Below are 19,115 nucleotides of genomic sequence, written 5' to 3' on the forward strand. Positions count from 1 at the left end.
TTGGTTCCTATTATTTATCTTAACTGGGACAAAACCATCAACACCCACAACCACACCAAATATGGAAACTTTTCCTTTATCAGCCCCATCAAGGTTACGAGATGGTTATTGAGGCTGATGCTTAGTTGATTTAGACCTAGGGCACTTGCGCTACAAATGACCATACTCATGACATAAACGAAACCAGAAAGGTAAAGTCTCATAATCAAGTTGTTGGACCCAAGAGTAAGAGCCCACACACATATCTATAGCATCTGACAAAGGCTTACTAAGATCAATTTCAACACAAATGCGAGCAAAAGTCATTACCTTTCTCCCCAAGGTCTGCGTTGAAGATCCAACAGAATTCCTAAACAATGAAGCTAGCATTCACAACACATCCTCCCGAACACATTCCACCAAAAAATGAGGTAATTGAACCCACACTAGGACCCAATTTGTGAGCTCCTTGGAAGGGTTGAATCTTGCATGCCAAGGTTTGATGAACAACCTCGCCTGGTTATAAAAATATAGGCCTCCCTCAAAGACCTGATTGCGATCATCCATGCAATTAAAAGTGACCATGAAGTAATTGTTTGCCAACAACATAACATTCATTTCCCCTTTCGGCACCCATGCCCTCTAAGCCCAATTCTCCAAAAACTGTAACGAAACCCTCATACCCAAATATTTATAGTATAACAAGTGCTTTGAAAAATATTCAACATCTTCAGTAATCATCTCAAGAGAAATTACCAATTTTGGCTGCTCTATGCATCTCTCAAGACAACCATTAATCTTTGAAATTTGAGAGCCATTGGACAAACCTACCCTAGTAAACCCCATGTTTAGAACAAAGAGATCATTAGCGAAGATCTTGATACCTTGGGATGGGGATTGCACACCCAATGCACCTCAAAAATCCATACCAGGTGAGTCCCCCAAGGCCTCACCCCCAATAGCCGACATCCCTAAGGAGAAGGGTAAGACAAAAATAATTACCCCCACCCAAAAACCCTTCCTACCGAACACTCCTCCCAAACCGTACACTCCTCCCAAACTCTATTATGGGGACAGAGAAGCCACAACCCTCCACACCCCACAAGCTACACCTGCCACTAGTGCCAAACACCGGACTCCCTACACCCCCCACTCCAACTCCTAACTCAACACCACCCCGTAGTCCTTCCCACCACCAACCATCGATCTTCTCTATAGAATCCACCATGCCCCACGAAAGCAGAAGACAGACCCCCCCCCTCTATGCACAACCCAACACAGACCCTCCATGAGCTAGGGCTCAGATGCCCTAGCTTGAAACTATGAAACTCATGCACACTCCATTTTCCCCACCTTAAACTTAGTGATTAAATATAAGTTTAAAATAATATTAGTTTCATTATATGTTTATAAAAAAAAATATATACATCAATTGATATTTTTGTTTTATATATCTATTTTAGAAAAAGACTTTATTTACAATATTATAAATAGAAAAAGAAAAAATATATAGATTAAAATAGAAATTTCTTTTTTAAATATAAAGACATAAAAAAAATCTTAGAAATCTATCATTCGTATAAATTTGATCCTATAACACCATTTTTAAAAAATCAATCATTGTGTTGATAAATAATTTCTACAGTATATTAAATTTGAAAATATAAATCTCAACTTTATAAATATCAAATTTATTTTCAAAAGAGAAATAATAATAATTTTTTATTGGTGCAAAACAATTGATTAACTGGGTTTCACTACCTACTACATGTACTAAGAATTACAACAAATATTTGTTTTACATAAGACATAAAAAATTTGAAACTAAATTAATTAATTAAAATGAAATTAGTATAGAAATCTTAAATAAGTCATTTTATTTACATAGAAAAAGCATTTTATTTTATTTATATTGTTTACTCTCTATTATTTGAAGAGCCATTTTGAATTACTTAAGAGTTTTTGTCGTGCTCTGTGAAGTGTACCTGTACCTGCAAACACAATGCACTCAATAAATCATTGCAAGCATGGTTAGTAGATTAAATAAATGAAAAGTAAAACCATAGCTAATCGACTTATTGCCTCCTAGTAAATGCGAGTATGAATTTTGCTCTCAAATCTTAGTATGCAAATTCCAGTGACTTGATACACTTAGATGGAGGATTTGAATGACTAAGATGCATGATTAAGCTATATGAATTCATGATTATCCTAGCATGATTAAGCTAAGAGTTAAGCTGAAATGAGCATGATAACATTGCTAAAACTGATAAACTATAAGCTAGATGCCTATAGTAACAATGCAAATGAGCTAAAATTGAGCATGAATTAGTAAAGTGGCTGAATTTGTGAATTGGCCATTTGTTCTCCAAAATAGGGTCTATTTATAGGATTTTCCAAGGCTAGGGGTGAGTTGGCATGAATCAACGATTGAGATTGATCTGAAGATATCAATGGTTAAATTGGAGGAGGTTGGCAAAGGGAGTTGGATTAAAGGGAACACTTAGTGACAAGTGTCACAAAGGTTCTAGAAGATGTTGGATGAAAGGGGACATGGTGGAGAAAATTAATTAATTTGAATTAATTAATTAAAGGGGTGAAATGAACCTATTTAGTAAATACTTAGATTTATTAATAAGTAGATGAGAGAGAAATTTAATCAAATTGCTTGATGAATTTAATTAAATTGGGGAGGAGGGATTAATTAAATAATTGCTTATTTAATTAATTATCTTCAGACCATTTTTAGGTGTATACAGTTTTATTTTTTATTTTTTTCCCATAAGACTTTCCTTTTTGTTTACTTAATTATTATTTTAAAATTTTAGTTATGAATAAGTTGAACGATTGAAGATGTCTCTTCATATTTTACACAAATATTTATCCTTTCTTTATCACATAGAGTGAAGATTATGGTGGGATACTCAAGGTGTATGTTACCCATATTTGAGGAACTTCACATCTAAATGGATTGTCCTTTCTATTATTTATCAACAAGGATGAACAAAAATAAGCTATACAAGGCCTTAATGCTTAAATTTGGGAGGGATGGGAGGTCAAGGTGAGTTTTGTAGATGTCAGGTTTTCCTCAAACACATCCCTGAAAGAATCAAAGTAGCATTCAAAAGTTTTATAGTTGAAAAATGGTGACAACAAAGGCTACATGGAAAAGATCCTTGTTGGGGTAGAATCGACTTTGACATGACTTATCCTCCATGTCTCTATGTCATGGTAGTTATATGTTAGGGTTTAAAACAAAGGTTTACATTCCTATTCATAAATGTTGAGGGAATGATAAGATGATATATTCATTGTACAATATTCATGATTTGAATTTATGACCCATTTATAATAATGGAAAGGTAGAAAATATTTTGGATTCAAATTTTGTTGATTAGGAGAACTATTGTACAAATCATATCCAAGCAATTAATTTTTTTAAGTTCTAGAACATATTGGTAAACGTTCATGATTTGAACTCTAGCACATGGAGGCTTTGCGCCTAGAAGGGGAAATGAAATTTGCTTAATGGTTTCTTAATGCTTGAATTCAAACTATAGAGACATAGGGAGTATATTTTTGAACTTGGTTCATAGGTCATGAAGGATAGCTAGTGACATTCAAACTAAGGTTTCATATTTGGTTATCATTTTAATTCATACACTTCTACCATTGTTTGGTTATATTATCACACTTTCTACTAGAATTTTGGGAAACTCTCTACTCTAACAATAATTACAGATAATGTTGGTAAACTTGTTTGTATGGCTATTGATATTGCCAACAATACATATAAAACCTATGCTTGGTTATACATGGAGATAGACTTTACACATTACTTTCAAGAAGATATTACTTTGAAAGATGTAGATATATCACAAGATGAACAAATCGATTATGAAAGAATGAACCTTATATGTGAGAGGTGTTTAGTCCACATACACCTTGCTCCTAAATTTTGAAAAAGGATTCTTAAAATTTAGATATCTAATGAGTGCATTTGGTAGGTGGGACCTAAACCCCATCATCATTTGGTTACCTTGCATAAGTATGATAAAAATACTATTGATGTATAATACAAAAATTGTGAATTTATTCCACACAACAAAGCGAGTAATGATTCAGGGGGTTATCGTACAATAAAATCAAATAAGAATAAAGATTCTTCTTTCTTTCTTTTCAACCCTTTAGATAAATGTAATTGTTCTATCCCAAAGGTTGAAAAGGAATGTCATGTTTTTTTAGGTGGCTTATAGGTAAATGTAGTTCTCAGTGAAAGAAATTCTAAAGATAATCATTCATGATAGTCCTAAGAAAAAAAATTAGATAAAGGTGAATGAAAGAAGAACAAAGATCTCTGTAGTAGGACACCTCTAATGTGTTAAAGAAAATGATGTCTCAACCTTACAATTATATCATATTAATATATTGCAAGCATGCAGGTATAAGGTGTACCCCTAAAGGGTTTGGAGAGATCATCCCTTGATCGGAGTTCCAAAAGTTATGAATTCCAAAAAGAGGGGAATCAGAAACAGAGTATAAAGAGCGCGAGAGAAAATTGAGAGATCTACAGATAAATAATAGTGTCTGAAGCAGTACAACCATATTTTAGGATTCTTCCATGATTTCATTGTGCATGAGTCCGAGAGTACCAATGAAGGAGAAAAGGCACAGGATGTTCGAATTCCACTGCAAAAGGGCTACCAGAATCATTATCTTCGTGGCCTTCGTCGTCAAAAACCAGCTCAAAATCATGAAAGAGAGGATCATTAACAATACCTCAGGGCTTCTGGGATAGAGTTACACAACAATGGAATGAAATTTAAGCCGTACGAGGGAGTTCCGTCCACAAAGAAGCTCCGTTTCGACGAAGAGAACAAGACTCTGTTTCTCCCAGTGATACGGATATCTGATTCTACAAATTTGATCTTCAGGAACCTCATGGCTGTGGACGTCTGCCAAAAATAAGAACTCACCGTTATTTCAGAATACGTGTTTCTGATGAACAGTTTGATTCAGTCTGGAAAGGACGTTGCTTTGCTGAGGAAGAAGGGAATAATTCAGAGCTCCATTGGAACTGATGATGAAGCGAGTATCCTGTGCAAAGGGGTCGACTTCACATTCGCTGATGAAGATAAGTTTATGAAATTGAAGATGGCCGTTAATGGATGGTACAAACGTCAAACTATGGTGAAAATTCATTACTTCATTGAGAAGAATCCAAAACTTTCACTATGTTTTGGGACGTGGTTCTTGTGTTGGTAACTGAAGCACCCTCAGCTGTACAGATAATTAAACAATTTTAGTCAAACAAGCAAGAAGGATGAATAACTGAGTGATTAACCGAAGCCACCATAGGAAAGCTGCAGTCTTAAAGTGTCTCTACGATGGAGTTTTTATGAGTTACTTTGTCCTTGGTAAGCATCATTAGTTTTTAGGAATATTTATAAGAAATTTTTAATTAGTTATCATTAGTAGAATTGTTTCTTAAATTAATTGTTATATAAATCATAAAATTCATTCAACAATATTTTGAAAGCATTTGGAGTGTTCATACATATTTTTTATAATAAATTTTACATCATCTCATTAATGATGTATAATTATTAATACTTACCATTAGGATAGTATTATTGCAATTGGTTGCACTCAATTTTCATTAATTCGTTATTATTGAATTGTTTTTCCATCAATTATATCTACGAATTGTGTGTTTTTTTAAATTTCTAATAGTTAAGATGCATGATTTTTAGGTTTTAAATTTACAGAAATTGTTTTTCTTCAATCTAATTGGCTCAAATAATTTGCATCTTATTACTGGATTTCCTAATCCACTTTCTACGTTGAAACTAATAAATTTTACCTTTATTATTGAAACTAGGTGAAAAGAAATAAGTGCTCCACATTTAATACACACTCCTTTCATCTTGATTATAAGTTTAAAACATTTAATAAATTTAGAATATATTTCATGTAATATTCAAATTTGTAATATTCAAATTTGTTCATTCTTTGGTTCAATAAACAATTATTATGTGTTTATAAATTCAATATATACTTTTTGATGTATTTTAAATTATTCATAAATATTTTATGTTGCACTCAAAAGTACTATTATTGTATCAATGAGATGATGAAAATTAAATTGTAAACTAACATTGTAAATCAACTCAGCAAACATAAAAAATTTATAATTGAGAGAAAACTATTTTATGGTGAATTTTAGATTACTCTATTACAATTCTTTAATTGTCAATGGTGAAAATATTTTGATGCAAGTTAATTAGTCAATTTAGATTTAAATGAAATAAGTGCTCCACATTTAATAAACATTTAAAACATTTAATAAATTTAGAATATTTCACCTAATATTCATATTTGTTCATTCATTTGGTTCAATCACAATTATATGTGTTGGTAAATTCAATATATACTTTTTGATGCATTTTAAATTATTCATAAATATTCTATGTTACAGTCAAAGTTATTATTATTATTCTACGAGATGAAAATTAAATTGTATTTTCTCAATAATTAGATTATACTTAAAATAAATAAGTGTCCAGTAGTGACTAGACTAGTATTCTATTCTTTTAGTAAGTTAAGGTTACAACATTATTAATCAGTTCTATTTGCTAATTGTTTGAAAAAAGCATACTCAATTGCTATTACAAATCTAACTGCAAGTACTTATAATTTTTACTTATAATACAATTTCAATTGCAAATCACAAATGAAACTGAAATGCAATGTGATCAAACACATTATAAATCTAAAAATAATTTTCATAGAATTTACAAAAATGTAAACATATTGTAATTCTCATTTACAATAACTTATATCCAATCTACAATGATGTTTTAAAGGAAATTCAAATTTTATCCAATTACACTATTTCAAATGTAAGTACTGTGATGTATGTAACACTTCAAGATATTAAGATATTTCACATTGATTTACATAATAACTCTAAAATAATATAGCTATTTGACTCTATAATATAGAGGCATTTCCTAATCAAAATGCCCAAGGTTGATTGTATCCCTTTGCACAGACCGTTGAACAAGTCAGTCGCTTCCCTATCAGTACCAATGGAGCTCTGAATTATTCCCTTTTCCCTCACCAAAGCCATGTCCTTCTCAGACTCAATCAAACTATTCATCAGAAACACATACTCTGATATAAAAGAGAGTTCGTACGGCTTAAACCTAAATCGGCTACGTCTATTTCCCATTCGTTTACAACCCGGTTTTTGCTCTTAGCCGCCATTGCTAACAGTCAGAAGACCCTGGGGATGAAAAGGTAATCTGAAGGAAACAACGCAGTAGCCTATAATCTGTCCAAGGGCTCAATCTTCTTCCGCCTTCCTATAAGAGATCACTCTGACTAGATGAATAAGATATCTGAAAACAAAATTACCTAGTTGTTTTTGTGGTATAGTTGTTTATAATAAGATATCTGAAGACAAAATTTCTGCTCTTATCATTTCACCTGCGAAAATCTAGCGTCAAACATGTCAATCATCAATTACCATCACACGAATAGTTTTTCAATAACAACCCTTAAGAATTAATGTCTGTTTTAGGTGAGCAAAAACTCTGCATAACGGTTAAGCAGTTCCAAGGTTTGGACTGGCAACAGTAGGGAAACACATCACTCAATACATTTACCTACAAAACATTCATTTAATAGGTTTATTTAATTTTAATTAGTATACAAATTTAAATATATTTATTTATGATAAAAATAGAGAAAAGGATATCATTTATTTAAAGTTAAAAAATAGAGAATGATATCATTCATTTGAATGTAAATATCTTAAAGACATTTATTTAGAAAACATTTATTTAAAGGAGGTTTATTTAGTTTTAATTTTCTGAATATAAATTACTTTATATTAATTTATGAGTGCTTTTGGTTTCAATTGTTCCTATTTTTCTATAAAAAAAAAATATAACACTCAATGAAAAATTAGAACAACAGGAATAAATACACAAAAAGAATTGGGAGCTTATTATTCATCATCAAATATATGGATTCAACTAACCTCAACAAGATCTTATAATTATACCAATAGGAATTACAACAAACTAAATATGATTCACAATTAATTAAAATTAGTTGACAATTAACTCTATAATCCAAAAATATTAAGAAGTTGTTTTAATTTTCTATATTTATTAAATATTAAGAATTTTTTTACTTTATTTAATAACTATTTTATTTACTAAAATAGTATAGATGGACACATAATTTTTTATTTTTTTGATTGTTATTGGGCGGAAGCCAATAAGGTGTGCATACCCTAACCCCTTGTGGGATTTGAACTTGTGACCTCTCTTTCAAGAGCACAAGTTGTCCACCACTAGACCAAATCAAACTATACTTAAATGAACACATAAATCTTAATTAAAGTTTAATAATTATTTTATATAATGACATGAAGGACACCATGTGTTAAACAAAAAAAAATCTAGAATGACATGTATTTATGACTCTTTAGTAAATAAAATACCCACAAACTCATCCAACATATTTTTAGGAAAATTACAATTTAGTTCAGTATAAATCTTAATTAAAGTTTAATAATTATTTTATATAATGATATAAAGGACACCATGTGATAAAAGAAAAACATTATCTAAAGTGGCATGGATAAGCTTTGAAACTTTAACCTCCTAAAGGAAAAGTCAATATAGGGGCATGGATAAGCTTTGGAACTTGGAAAATTTGGTCGTGGGTTTAAGATTGCTAGTATTATTGGCTTGTTTGTTGAGCCTAGTAGACATGCCAAACTCATCCCTTGGAGGAGGTGGCAACCTAATAGAAGGCTAACGAGTGAGTTTGGGATGCTATGAAACTAGTAGGAAATCCCTAATCTTATGATTGGATTCTTGGTATTAATAACAAGTTTTCAAATAGTTGATGTACTATATACTCCAACAATAGTAAGCCATTGGAATATCCACATTTTCTTTGATGTCAATTAAAAGTTCAAGTTCAACACAGACTTAGTTGTTCGTGCATGCTAAATAATTTTTTTGAGGTTCTACATATGCCTTTTTGATAATTTTAAAAATAGTTTTATGAAAATAAAAATACAATTATAAGATTCAATTTTTTTTACGTAATTTAATTTAATAAAATTATTTACAATTATATTTTATTTATAATAAATTGGAAAAAAAAAGACAAAAAAGGAAATCAAGTGCCTTCTATATTATACTATTGACCCATATTTATCCTATTTCACAATCAAGTGATGATAAGAAAAAAGTACCATGCTACTTGGTGAACCCATTGATGAGGGTATAAGTGTTTGTATCACACATTAAGTGTGGTGTGATAAGGTTTATGCAACTTACCAATATTTTTGAGTTTGGGGATCCTAACATCATTGGCTACATTTTATTGGTGAAATTTTGTTGTACCTAATAAGTGATAGCTCTTGGCATCAATGACCTACATGTTATTATTGAAACAAGTTAACCCTTATCATAAAATAGGTAACTCCTAGCACTCATCATTTATGTTTTATTGGTGAAAGTCAAGACCCTAGGATATATTGATTAGCTCATGGCATTTATCATTTGCATGATACTAATGATAGTTAACTAGATTGCACTTGGATTAGACTCAATTCATAAATTTAAAGTCACTTTTGGCTAAGTAAACATAAACAATGTCTTAAGTATATACACATCCTAAGATAGTTGATCTAATTATAATATCGCATAAGGTGATCCATTAAAATATACACTTGATCATATAGGTGTTTGGGATCAAATTATAAGAACTTAAATAATAATTGAACTCATATGAGTTGCATTCTAACTTGTCACACATACACAAAAATGAATATGAACTTGTAAATTGAGTAATCTAAAAAATCATTGGTTTGCTCACAATTCAAAAAAAAAGAAAACATGAATCATGAGGATTGTATTTTAACATGTCATTTCATGATGAAAACCTAATATGGCCTCCATTCTTACCATATATTGGAAAGACTAAAATTCCCAATGTACAATGTTAATCAAGAAAATAACTAAATTTTTTCCTTCCCACATTTCCATGATCATAAAGCTGATTTAATCCGAGGGTTCAATTTTGGAGAACTTGAAACTTATAAGATCTTATATCTCCCCAAAACAATTTTAAATATTGATAGTTATTGACAATCATTGTAAAGTGGAGAATTAAATCATAAAGAAATGTATAATGTCTAGATGATATTCATAGATCATGATATACACATGCATGCATGGAAGTGACTTGAAGCCATGAATTTGACCATCAAATTTTATAGACTCTAGTCCTAAAAAAAATACATCTCAATACAACATTTCCTTAATAACATTTCAAAATATTAAATACCATAATCTATAAATTTTACTTTTTCTAAATTAAAATTTAATATTATGATATTTTAACCCTCAACTTTATTATCTAAATTAATTGTCTATTTATTGTTTATTACACTGCAAATTAATCCAAATCACACATTAGAAAAGATTATTTCCCATACAGAAATAAAATAGAAACAGTGGTTAGCCAAAAGAGTCATGACAATCTCGCTCGAGGATAAAAAGGAAAGTGATAAGAGCATCACTCGCACTACAAGATGCCCAAGGGAACATCTAAAAGCAGAACGCCGAAACAAATCGGGAAGGTAAAGAAAAAAACATGAGAGAATTTAGTGAAGAAAAGAAAAGTAATATTGAAGGGGATGAAGGGGTACAGAGATGGCCAAATAAACCAGTGGTGAAAAGAAAATCTGATGATACCATAACTGTTCAAAAGAAGCCAGTTGTCTCACTCTCTCTCTCTTATAACTTTCCAAAATCACGCCTGCCAAATTCGGTTCGCTTTATATCACTGTTTTCTTTTCTTCATATTGCCTTTGGTCACTTCAGATTGCCCTCCAATGGTCGATGAGATTCTCTATAAACAAGAAACTTTTTCTTTATGGTCATTCTTTCTCTCGCCTTGCCCAGGTTGAGTTTCCTTCACTGTTACAAAGAATCCCCTAGATATCATCGCTTACTTATGTTATATTATAATTAAAAAAATAAGTATTTTTGTTTTTTTTAAATAATAGTAGTTATCATTTAGACAAGTAGTTTTATTGTTTTATTGTAACTCTATACTGTCATCATTTTTTTAATTCTTATCTATAAAAGAAAAATTAAAAAGATAAGACTGTTATTTTCTAGATAAAAAATACTATGCCTTTCATTTATTTTAAAACTTGATATCTATTGACATATTTAACACAGATTTTTAAAAATAAAAGTATGCTAGTTATTATAGAATGGGGAATTATAAATTTCTTCTGAATCTTAACAAATTTTTTAAAACTTCAAAAAATAACTCTCTGTTTTTTCTCTAAACAGAAGCCACTATTATTTAAGATGAATAATTTTATTGTTTGAAATTAAATGTTGCTGATGAATAAAAAAAAATTAAAATCATGGATCTATTATTTATAATTTTTTATGATATAATTGAAAATTATGTCTATTATCCTAATCTTAACTCCAAAATTTACTATTCTAGCTTTCTTTTTAGTTTTACATTTAATTTCTTAAATTATTGTTACAAATCAGCTATTTTTATTGTAGTAGAGCTTAATATTTAAATTGGTATTAAAAAAGGATCTTGAATTCAATATTTGCTAGAGTATGGGCGTTAACATAATTCACAATAGTATAAACTATAGATATTAATTTTGTAGAGAATACTTTAATGTATGTGTCTCTTCTTACAGATGATGGACATTTTCTCTCTCTATATCTGATTTTTTCCTCATTTAGCTTTTCATCTTTCTTTATGTGTTAATTAAAATAGAATTATATTATCTTATCCCTTAAACTAAACTTCCCAAACTGTAAACCTAATTGTACTTGGAACATCTCCAAGCCCTTTAATCCTACAAAACTCAAAACCAATTCCCTGAAGATATCTTTAATCTTCTCTCGAAAAATGAATTATTCCTTTCAGTCTTCACTCATTCGATTCCTCACTATTTGACTTGTTCCAATTCCCACTAAATATTCACCTTTGATATCTTCTTGTAATCTTATTTTGTAGATAGTTGCTCTCATTATATTATGAGGATTTTGAATTGAACTTCTAATGCTAGAGAAGTAAGCATTGTGTTAAGAATAGTATTTTGAAGACAATCTTCTGTCAGAATCATAGGAAGAGCATAAAAGTGGAAAAATGGATCCATCAAAGTAGCGTGCAATGCAAAGAGTCATTCCAGACTCTAAGTGATGCGCCTGAACAAAGTACGGAAATAATATAGTTTGGAGCCACAATAAAGTGAAGAGCTCCAAAAATGGGTGAAGGAAGAGAAGCATATGAACACCACATCATTATAGAAGCAGACCATATAAACCCTTCTTGAGTGATTTTCAATTTTTCTTCGAGATTCCATTCGCTGAAAATCAATGGTCAACATTAAAACTGATACCAGACGTACCTGCTTGTTATTAAATATTTTAATGTGAAATTAAGCATTTCAGTAGAGAACGGCTGTAAATCATAAAGCGAGACAAACCTTTCATTTTAGAATAATAGTGCGATTCAATGTGAAAGCGCTGAATACATTCGTCTTATTTCTTTATATGAAGATATACAATATACTTTGGACTTTATGAAGTATTAGCAGCTATGAGCTGCTCATACACACTTTTTATGATCACAACATTCATCTTGTATTAGCAGCTATGAGCTACTCATACACACTTTTTATGATCACAACATTCATCTTATTACAGTATATTGGGATCTATTATCATCGAGCTATTCATCCTTATTACAGTGGTTTCTGTAAAATTGTTTAATTATTTGCCCAAATGAGGGCGCTGCACTTGCCAAAACAAGAAAAACCGCCCAAAATATAGCGGCAAATTGCACAAGCTTTGGATGAGTCTCCACCCACATCATAAATTTCACGACAGTTCGGCTTCTGTACCAGCTATTAACATCACTCTTCAATTTCATTAACTTATCTTCATCAGAGAGAGTGAAGTTAATTCCTTTGCACAGACTATTGAACAGGTCAGTCGCTTCCTCGTCACTATCAATGGAGCTCTGAATTACTCCCTTCTTCCTCAGCAAAGCCACGTCCTTGTCAGACTCGATCAAACTATTCATCAGAAACACATACTCTGAGATAACAATGAGTTCTTTTTCTTGGCAGACGTCCACAACCATGAGGTTCCTGAAGATCATCTCTGTAGCATCAGATACCCATATCACACGGAGAAACAAAGTCTCTTTCTGTCTGTCAAAATGGAGTTCCATGGTAGAGGAAACTCCCTTGCTTGAACTTCATTCCTTTGATCTAACTATCACTTTAGACAAGGTTATTTCCCAAATAGAAATAAAATAGAAAAAGAGGCTAGCCAAAAGAGTCGCATGAAAATCACGCTCGAGGATAAAGAGGAAAGTGATAAGAGCATCATTTTAAAAGGTCCTCAGAGAAGAACGAAAGTAAAATGTGAGTGACTCGCATAATTCGCAGTACATGATGCCCAAGCGAACATCTAAAAGCAGAACGTCGAAGGCAACATGAGAGAATTTAGCAAAGAAAAGTAGTAATGAAGGGGATAGAGGGGTACAGGCAGGTCAAAAGAATGTCTCATGATGCCACTACTAGTCAAAAGAGGCCAATGATCTTCTCTTTTATAACCTTTCAAAATCACTCCTGCCATAATAATTCGGTTCGCTTAACATCATTGTTTTTCTTTCTTCATAGTAGCTTTGGTCACTTCAAAATGCCCAACAATGGTTAATGAGATTCTCTATAAACGAGGAAATTTTGCTCTATAGTGATTATTTCTCTTACCTCAAATACAGGTTAAGCTTCCTTCTCTGTTACAGGGAAACCCCTAGATATCTTCACTTACTTTTGTTAAATTCCAAGGTGCTTGAACTCCCGCTTTTACTTTAAGGACAGTTCACAAATTAGAAAAGTGCAGGAACAGGTATAACATTAAAAGAATATGTACAAGTGAAGTTTCGGTCATATCTACAATGGTTCTGTGATGCTGCTGCTTTTATCAGTTTTTATATCTTTTATAAGTTTGTTTTATTTTCTTATTTTTATTGGTTTTAAATCAGTGTATGGTGTAGTCAAAGGATATACAATTATCATTATTAATTAAACTATAACTTTTTAATATTATTTCTATAATATACTTTAACAAATAATTTATTATTTTTTTGAAATAATAGTTGTTATCATTTAGATGAATGATTTTATTATTAAAGATTAAACATTAGTGATAGATATGAGAAGATAAAGACACATAATTATTATCTATAATTTCTTTGTATTATAGAATTGAGAATTATATCTTTCCTCTCAATCTTAACAAATATTTAAAACTTAAAAAATAACTCACCTGTTTTTTAAATATCATGAGCTATATGTGTTAAGTTTGTAGAAAATGCTTTCATATGTGTGTCTCTTATTGCAGATAATGGACCTTTTCTCTCTATGTACCTGAATTTTTTTTTTCCCTCATGCTCTTTCTATCACCATTTAGATTTTGATCTTTCTTCATGTGCTAGTTAGGGTAAGATTAGATTATCTTATCCCTTAAACTAAGCTTCCCGAACTCTAAACCTAATTGTACTTGAAGCATATCCAAGCTCCTTGTTGAAATAACATTTTGTCTTTCTTAACTAATCTTACGAAACTCGAAACCAATACCCTAAAGACCTCAAGGATATATTCTCTCAAGAGAGGAATTATCCTTTTGGTTCTCACAATTTGACTTATTCCAAATCACCATTAAATATGTACCTTTAATATCATATTGTAAACTATCTACAAAATCTTATTTGTAGATACTTGCTCGTTATATTATGAGGATTTTGAATTGAACATCTTATGTTACAGAAGTAAGCATTGTGTTACTAGTAATGAAAGGCATTCTTCCTAAAAATCATAGGAAGGGCACAAGTGATGATCCAAAACAAAATACGGAAATAATTGAGTTGAGAAACCATAAAAAAATTGAAGAGCTCCAAAAATGGGTGAAGGAAGAGAAGCATATGAACAACACATTATTATAGAAGCGGACAATAGAAACCCTTCTAGAGTGATTTTCAATTTGACTTTCAGATTCCAATGGCTCAAAATCAATGGTCAACATTAATATTGATCCCAGACATCTGATTGTTATCAAAGGGGAGAGGCCCCTTAGAGAGTGAGCCTTAAACCTCACACACGAAGCAATATATTAAGTCTAGAGGATGTTAGTCAATTCTAATTGTTTAACATTTTTAAACCTAGAAGTGTATTCTTAGTATGACAACATACATTAAGCAACTTATTAAACCTAGAAAATGTCAATCAATTCTGAGTATTTAATACTTTTAAGCCTAGAAATATAAGCTTAGTGTGTGATTTAAACCCTTCCCTTCTAAAAAGATGTTTATTAATTATTTTAATGAACATTTCAGATAGAAGCGCTTGTAAATGTGAAAGCTCTCAATGTATTCATCTTATTTGTTTGTACGAAGATATACAAAATACTTTGAAATTTATGAAGTATATTAGCAGCTATGAGCTGCTCATACACACACTTTCTATGGTCACAACAGTCATATTATTACACTATATTGGGATCTATTATCACCGAGCTATTCATCCTTATTACAGTGCTTTCTGTTGAATTGTTTAATTATTTGCCCAAATGAGGGCGCTGCACTTGCCAAAACAAGAATAACAGCCCAAAACATAGCGGCAAATTGCACAAGCTTTGGATGAGTCTCCACCCACCTCATAAATCTCACAACAGTTCGGCTTCTGTACCAGTTATTAACATCACTCTTCAAACTCATAAACTTATCTTCATCAGAGAGAGTGAAGTTAATTCCTTTGCACAGACTATTGAACAGGTCAGTCGCTTCCTCATCACTGCCAATGGAACTCTGAATTACTCCCTTCTTCCTCAGCAAAGCCACGTCCTTGTCAGATTCGATCAAACTATTCATCAGAAACACATACTCTGAGATAACAGTGAGTTCTTTTTCTTGGCAGACGTCCACAGCCATGAGGTTCCTGAAGATCATCTCTGTAGCATCAGATACCCATATCATAGGGAGAAACAAAGTCTCTTTCTTTTTGTCGAAACGGAGTTCCATGGCGGACGGAACTCCCTCGTACGCCTTGAACTTCATTCCTTTATTGTTTAACTCTGTCGCAGAAGCCCGAAGGATTCGATTATCAGACTCTTTTCTACGATCATGGAGTGTTCTACAAGGATTAGAGCCATCGAAATGAGAATGACGACGGCCCTCTGGTACTGTTATTTTAACATCCTGGGTTTGTTCTTCGCCATGGGTAGTCTCGGACTCATTCACAATGAAATCATGAAAAAATCCCAAAATGTGGTTGTATTCCTTCAGATTTCTATACTTTGACTTGAGCTTTTCTCTCAGTTTTGCCTCCCGCTCTTTATGTTCTATTAGTGGTTCCCTTGTTTTCCGCTGCATAGAATATGAGAAAGGGTGAGCCAAGGCAATTATACCGTCACATATCATTCTAAGCAGCTGTGTCCTTTCTGCTTCTTCTGTTAAGTTTTCCTCCATCTCCAACAGCTGAATGAGGACGATCATGGGAACCTGATTTTCAAGCATCAGCAGGTCAGTGAAAATATCAAATTGACAAGACTGGACCCTGTTTCTATTGAAAACGGGATCGAAGTTCCATCCCGAATCAGCATTGGGGTTCCATCGTGATTCATCACTGAGAAGCCTGAGAGTCTCCAGAATGAAGCATCCGTCTAGAGTGAAGAGCCACGCAAGGATTTCTTCCTCACACTCTGGCTTTCCTTCGTAGCTTGCTGTAATTTCTGGAAGCAAGCTCTGCACTTTTTCCACTAGAAAGCGTGCGTGCTGCTGGTTTTTTGGGAGCCTTCTCACTGATCGATTTACGGCCTTTACTTTTTTTAACTCTATCTGAGAGAGAGTCTGAGACATCCTGTGATGAAAAAGGCCCAAAGAGACCACTCGAGGCACATATGCATATGGCTTTAAGTCCTTGAGATACATGGGTACTCTGTTTAGGGACACAGGAGAAAGCTTTCCTGCGCTATCATCTGGCTTATCGTCTTCGGGCTTGTGAAATTCAAACTTGCCCTTCACATTATCAAACCATAAGTGACGTTCTTGTGATTCTACTAACTGTATTTCCAATTCGTTTACAGCCTGGTTTTTGCTCGCCATTTTTAACAGTCAGAAGACCCTGGGGATGAAAAGGAAGTCTGAAGAAAACAAAATTACTTGAAATTATTAATAAGTTGTAAAAAATTTGTTACAGCTAGTATTTTAACTTATGATAATATATTATTTTATAATATCTATAATAAAAATACAAATAGAATTAGAATCTTTCTAAAATAGTAAATTTTTTTATTTTTTTTCATAAATCACTAATTTATCATTGTTTTCTAATTTTAAATTTCTTATATTATTTTTTGATAAGTAATATTTTTCTTAAAACATGAACATTGACAAAACTGTCATAAAATTTTCATGACATGTAGGGATGGCCATCAAATTTAAGCCTGAAGGAAGTTTTAAAATAATCTAACAAAACAACTGGATTAACCAAATTTATCCACAATCATCTACATCATAATAAAATTTTCCACCAAATAATAACTAAAAATAATATTTCTAAATCACAACTCTCACTAATTGAACTGATAAAAAAAATCGATCAAATTCAATGTATTGAAATTATATGTGCTTTTTATTCCAAGGATAAACAGCCTATTAAACATTTAACAGCAGACAAATCAAAGGCAACTTGACAGTAAAACTGAAAACAAAATAACTCAAAAAAATAAGAACAAAACCATAAATACTCACAGTTGTAAGTAGATAGAAAAACATTTAAAGAGGAGCCCAATTCCTGGATGCTGCACTGCGTTATACAAATAAGAGAGATCGGGTTTCTCTTATAGCTTTTCAATATCACACTATTTCTTATAATTTGGTTGTTAAGTCTCTGTTTCACATCAATTCTTTATTTTATTCTCATGATGGTTTTTCCTTTGCATATTTATTTTATTCTACTTTTTTTAAGCCCTCAACCTTGTTATCTAATTTAATTGTTTATTTATAATAAAAGAGCCACATGGAAATCACGCAAGAGAATGAGGAGGAAAGTGATGAGCATCATTTTAGAAGGTCCTCAGAGAAGAAGAAAGAGAAAAATGTGACTGACAGGCGAATTTCGAAATACAAGATGCCCGAGGGAACATCTAAAAGCAGAAGAACGTTCAAGAAACTGGGAGGAGAAAGAATAAAATATGAGAGAATTTAACACACATAAAAAAAAGATTGAAGAAAACAGTACTGAAGGGGATAGATGGGTACGGAGATGCCAAAAGAAAATCTCATGATGCCATTACTGTGCTCTCTTATAGCTTTTCAAGATCACACTACTTAGCCATAATTTGGTTTGTTTTTCTTTCTTCATATTGGCTTTGGACATTTCAGAATGGGCACCCAATGGTAGATGAGATTCTCTATAAACAAGAAAAGTTTGGTTGATGATGAGTTTTTCCTTATCTTGCGTGGGTTGAGTTTCCTTCCGCGTCACAGAGAAGCCCCTAGGTATAGGTATCTTCGCTTTTGTTATATTCCAACGTGCTTGAGCTTTCGCTTTTACTTTAAGGACAGTTCATAAGTTAGAAAATGCAGGCATAGGTATACATTAAAAATATCTATTAAAGTAAAATTGTCCACATATCTAGAATGGTTCTGTGATGCTGTAGTTCTTAAATTAAAATCACAAAACTATTATTTATAATTTTTTATTATACAATTGAGATTTATATGACATCTAAATCTTAACTCGAAAGTTAAGTTTTCTAACTTTCTTTTCAATTTTATATTTAATTTTTTAAATTACTTTTACATATTCGGCAATTTCTATTGGACTAGAGTACAATATTTAAATTGATTAAAAGACCTTTAATTTACTATTACTTAAATTGTGAGCTTTAATATATATAAACATTTGGATGATATTAAAAAATATATATATTTGATAAATCACTAACTATACACTTGCATATTAAATTTATACGTTTTCATTTAAA

The 19,115-nt window shown here is 31.7% G+C and overlaps 1 protein-coding gene across 1 annotated transcript; it reads right to left on the bottom strand.

The window, feature by feature from the left end:
- Positions 1-15,494: 15,494 nt before the first annotated feature.
- LOC131039230 (putative UPF0481 protein At3g02645) lies at positions 15,495-17,939 on the bottom strand. The gene is made up of 2 exons (XM_057971935.2): positions 17,878-17,939; positions 15,495-17,267 (listed from the first exon to the last, which is right to left on the bottom strand). Exon 2 carries the CDS (start codon positions 17,227-17,229, stop codon positions 15,643-15,645), a length of 1,587 nt encoding a protein of 528 aa, XP_057827918.2. The 5' UTR covers positions 17,230-17,267; positions 17,878-17,939; the 3' UTR covers positions 15,495-15,642.
- Between the last annotated feature and the right edge of the window lie 1,176 nt (positions 17,940-19,115).

Source organism: Cryptomeria japonica, chromosome 10 (genome assembly GCF_030272615.1).
Source record: "Cryptomeria japonica chromosome 10, Sugi_1.0, whole genome shotgun sequence".
NCBI classification, from domain to species: Eukaryota; Viridiplantae; Streptophyta; class Pinopsida; order Cupressales; family Cupressaceae; genus Cryptomeria; species Cryptomeria japonica.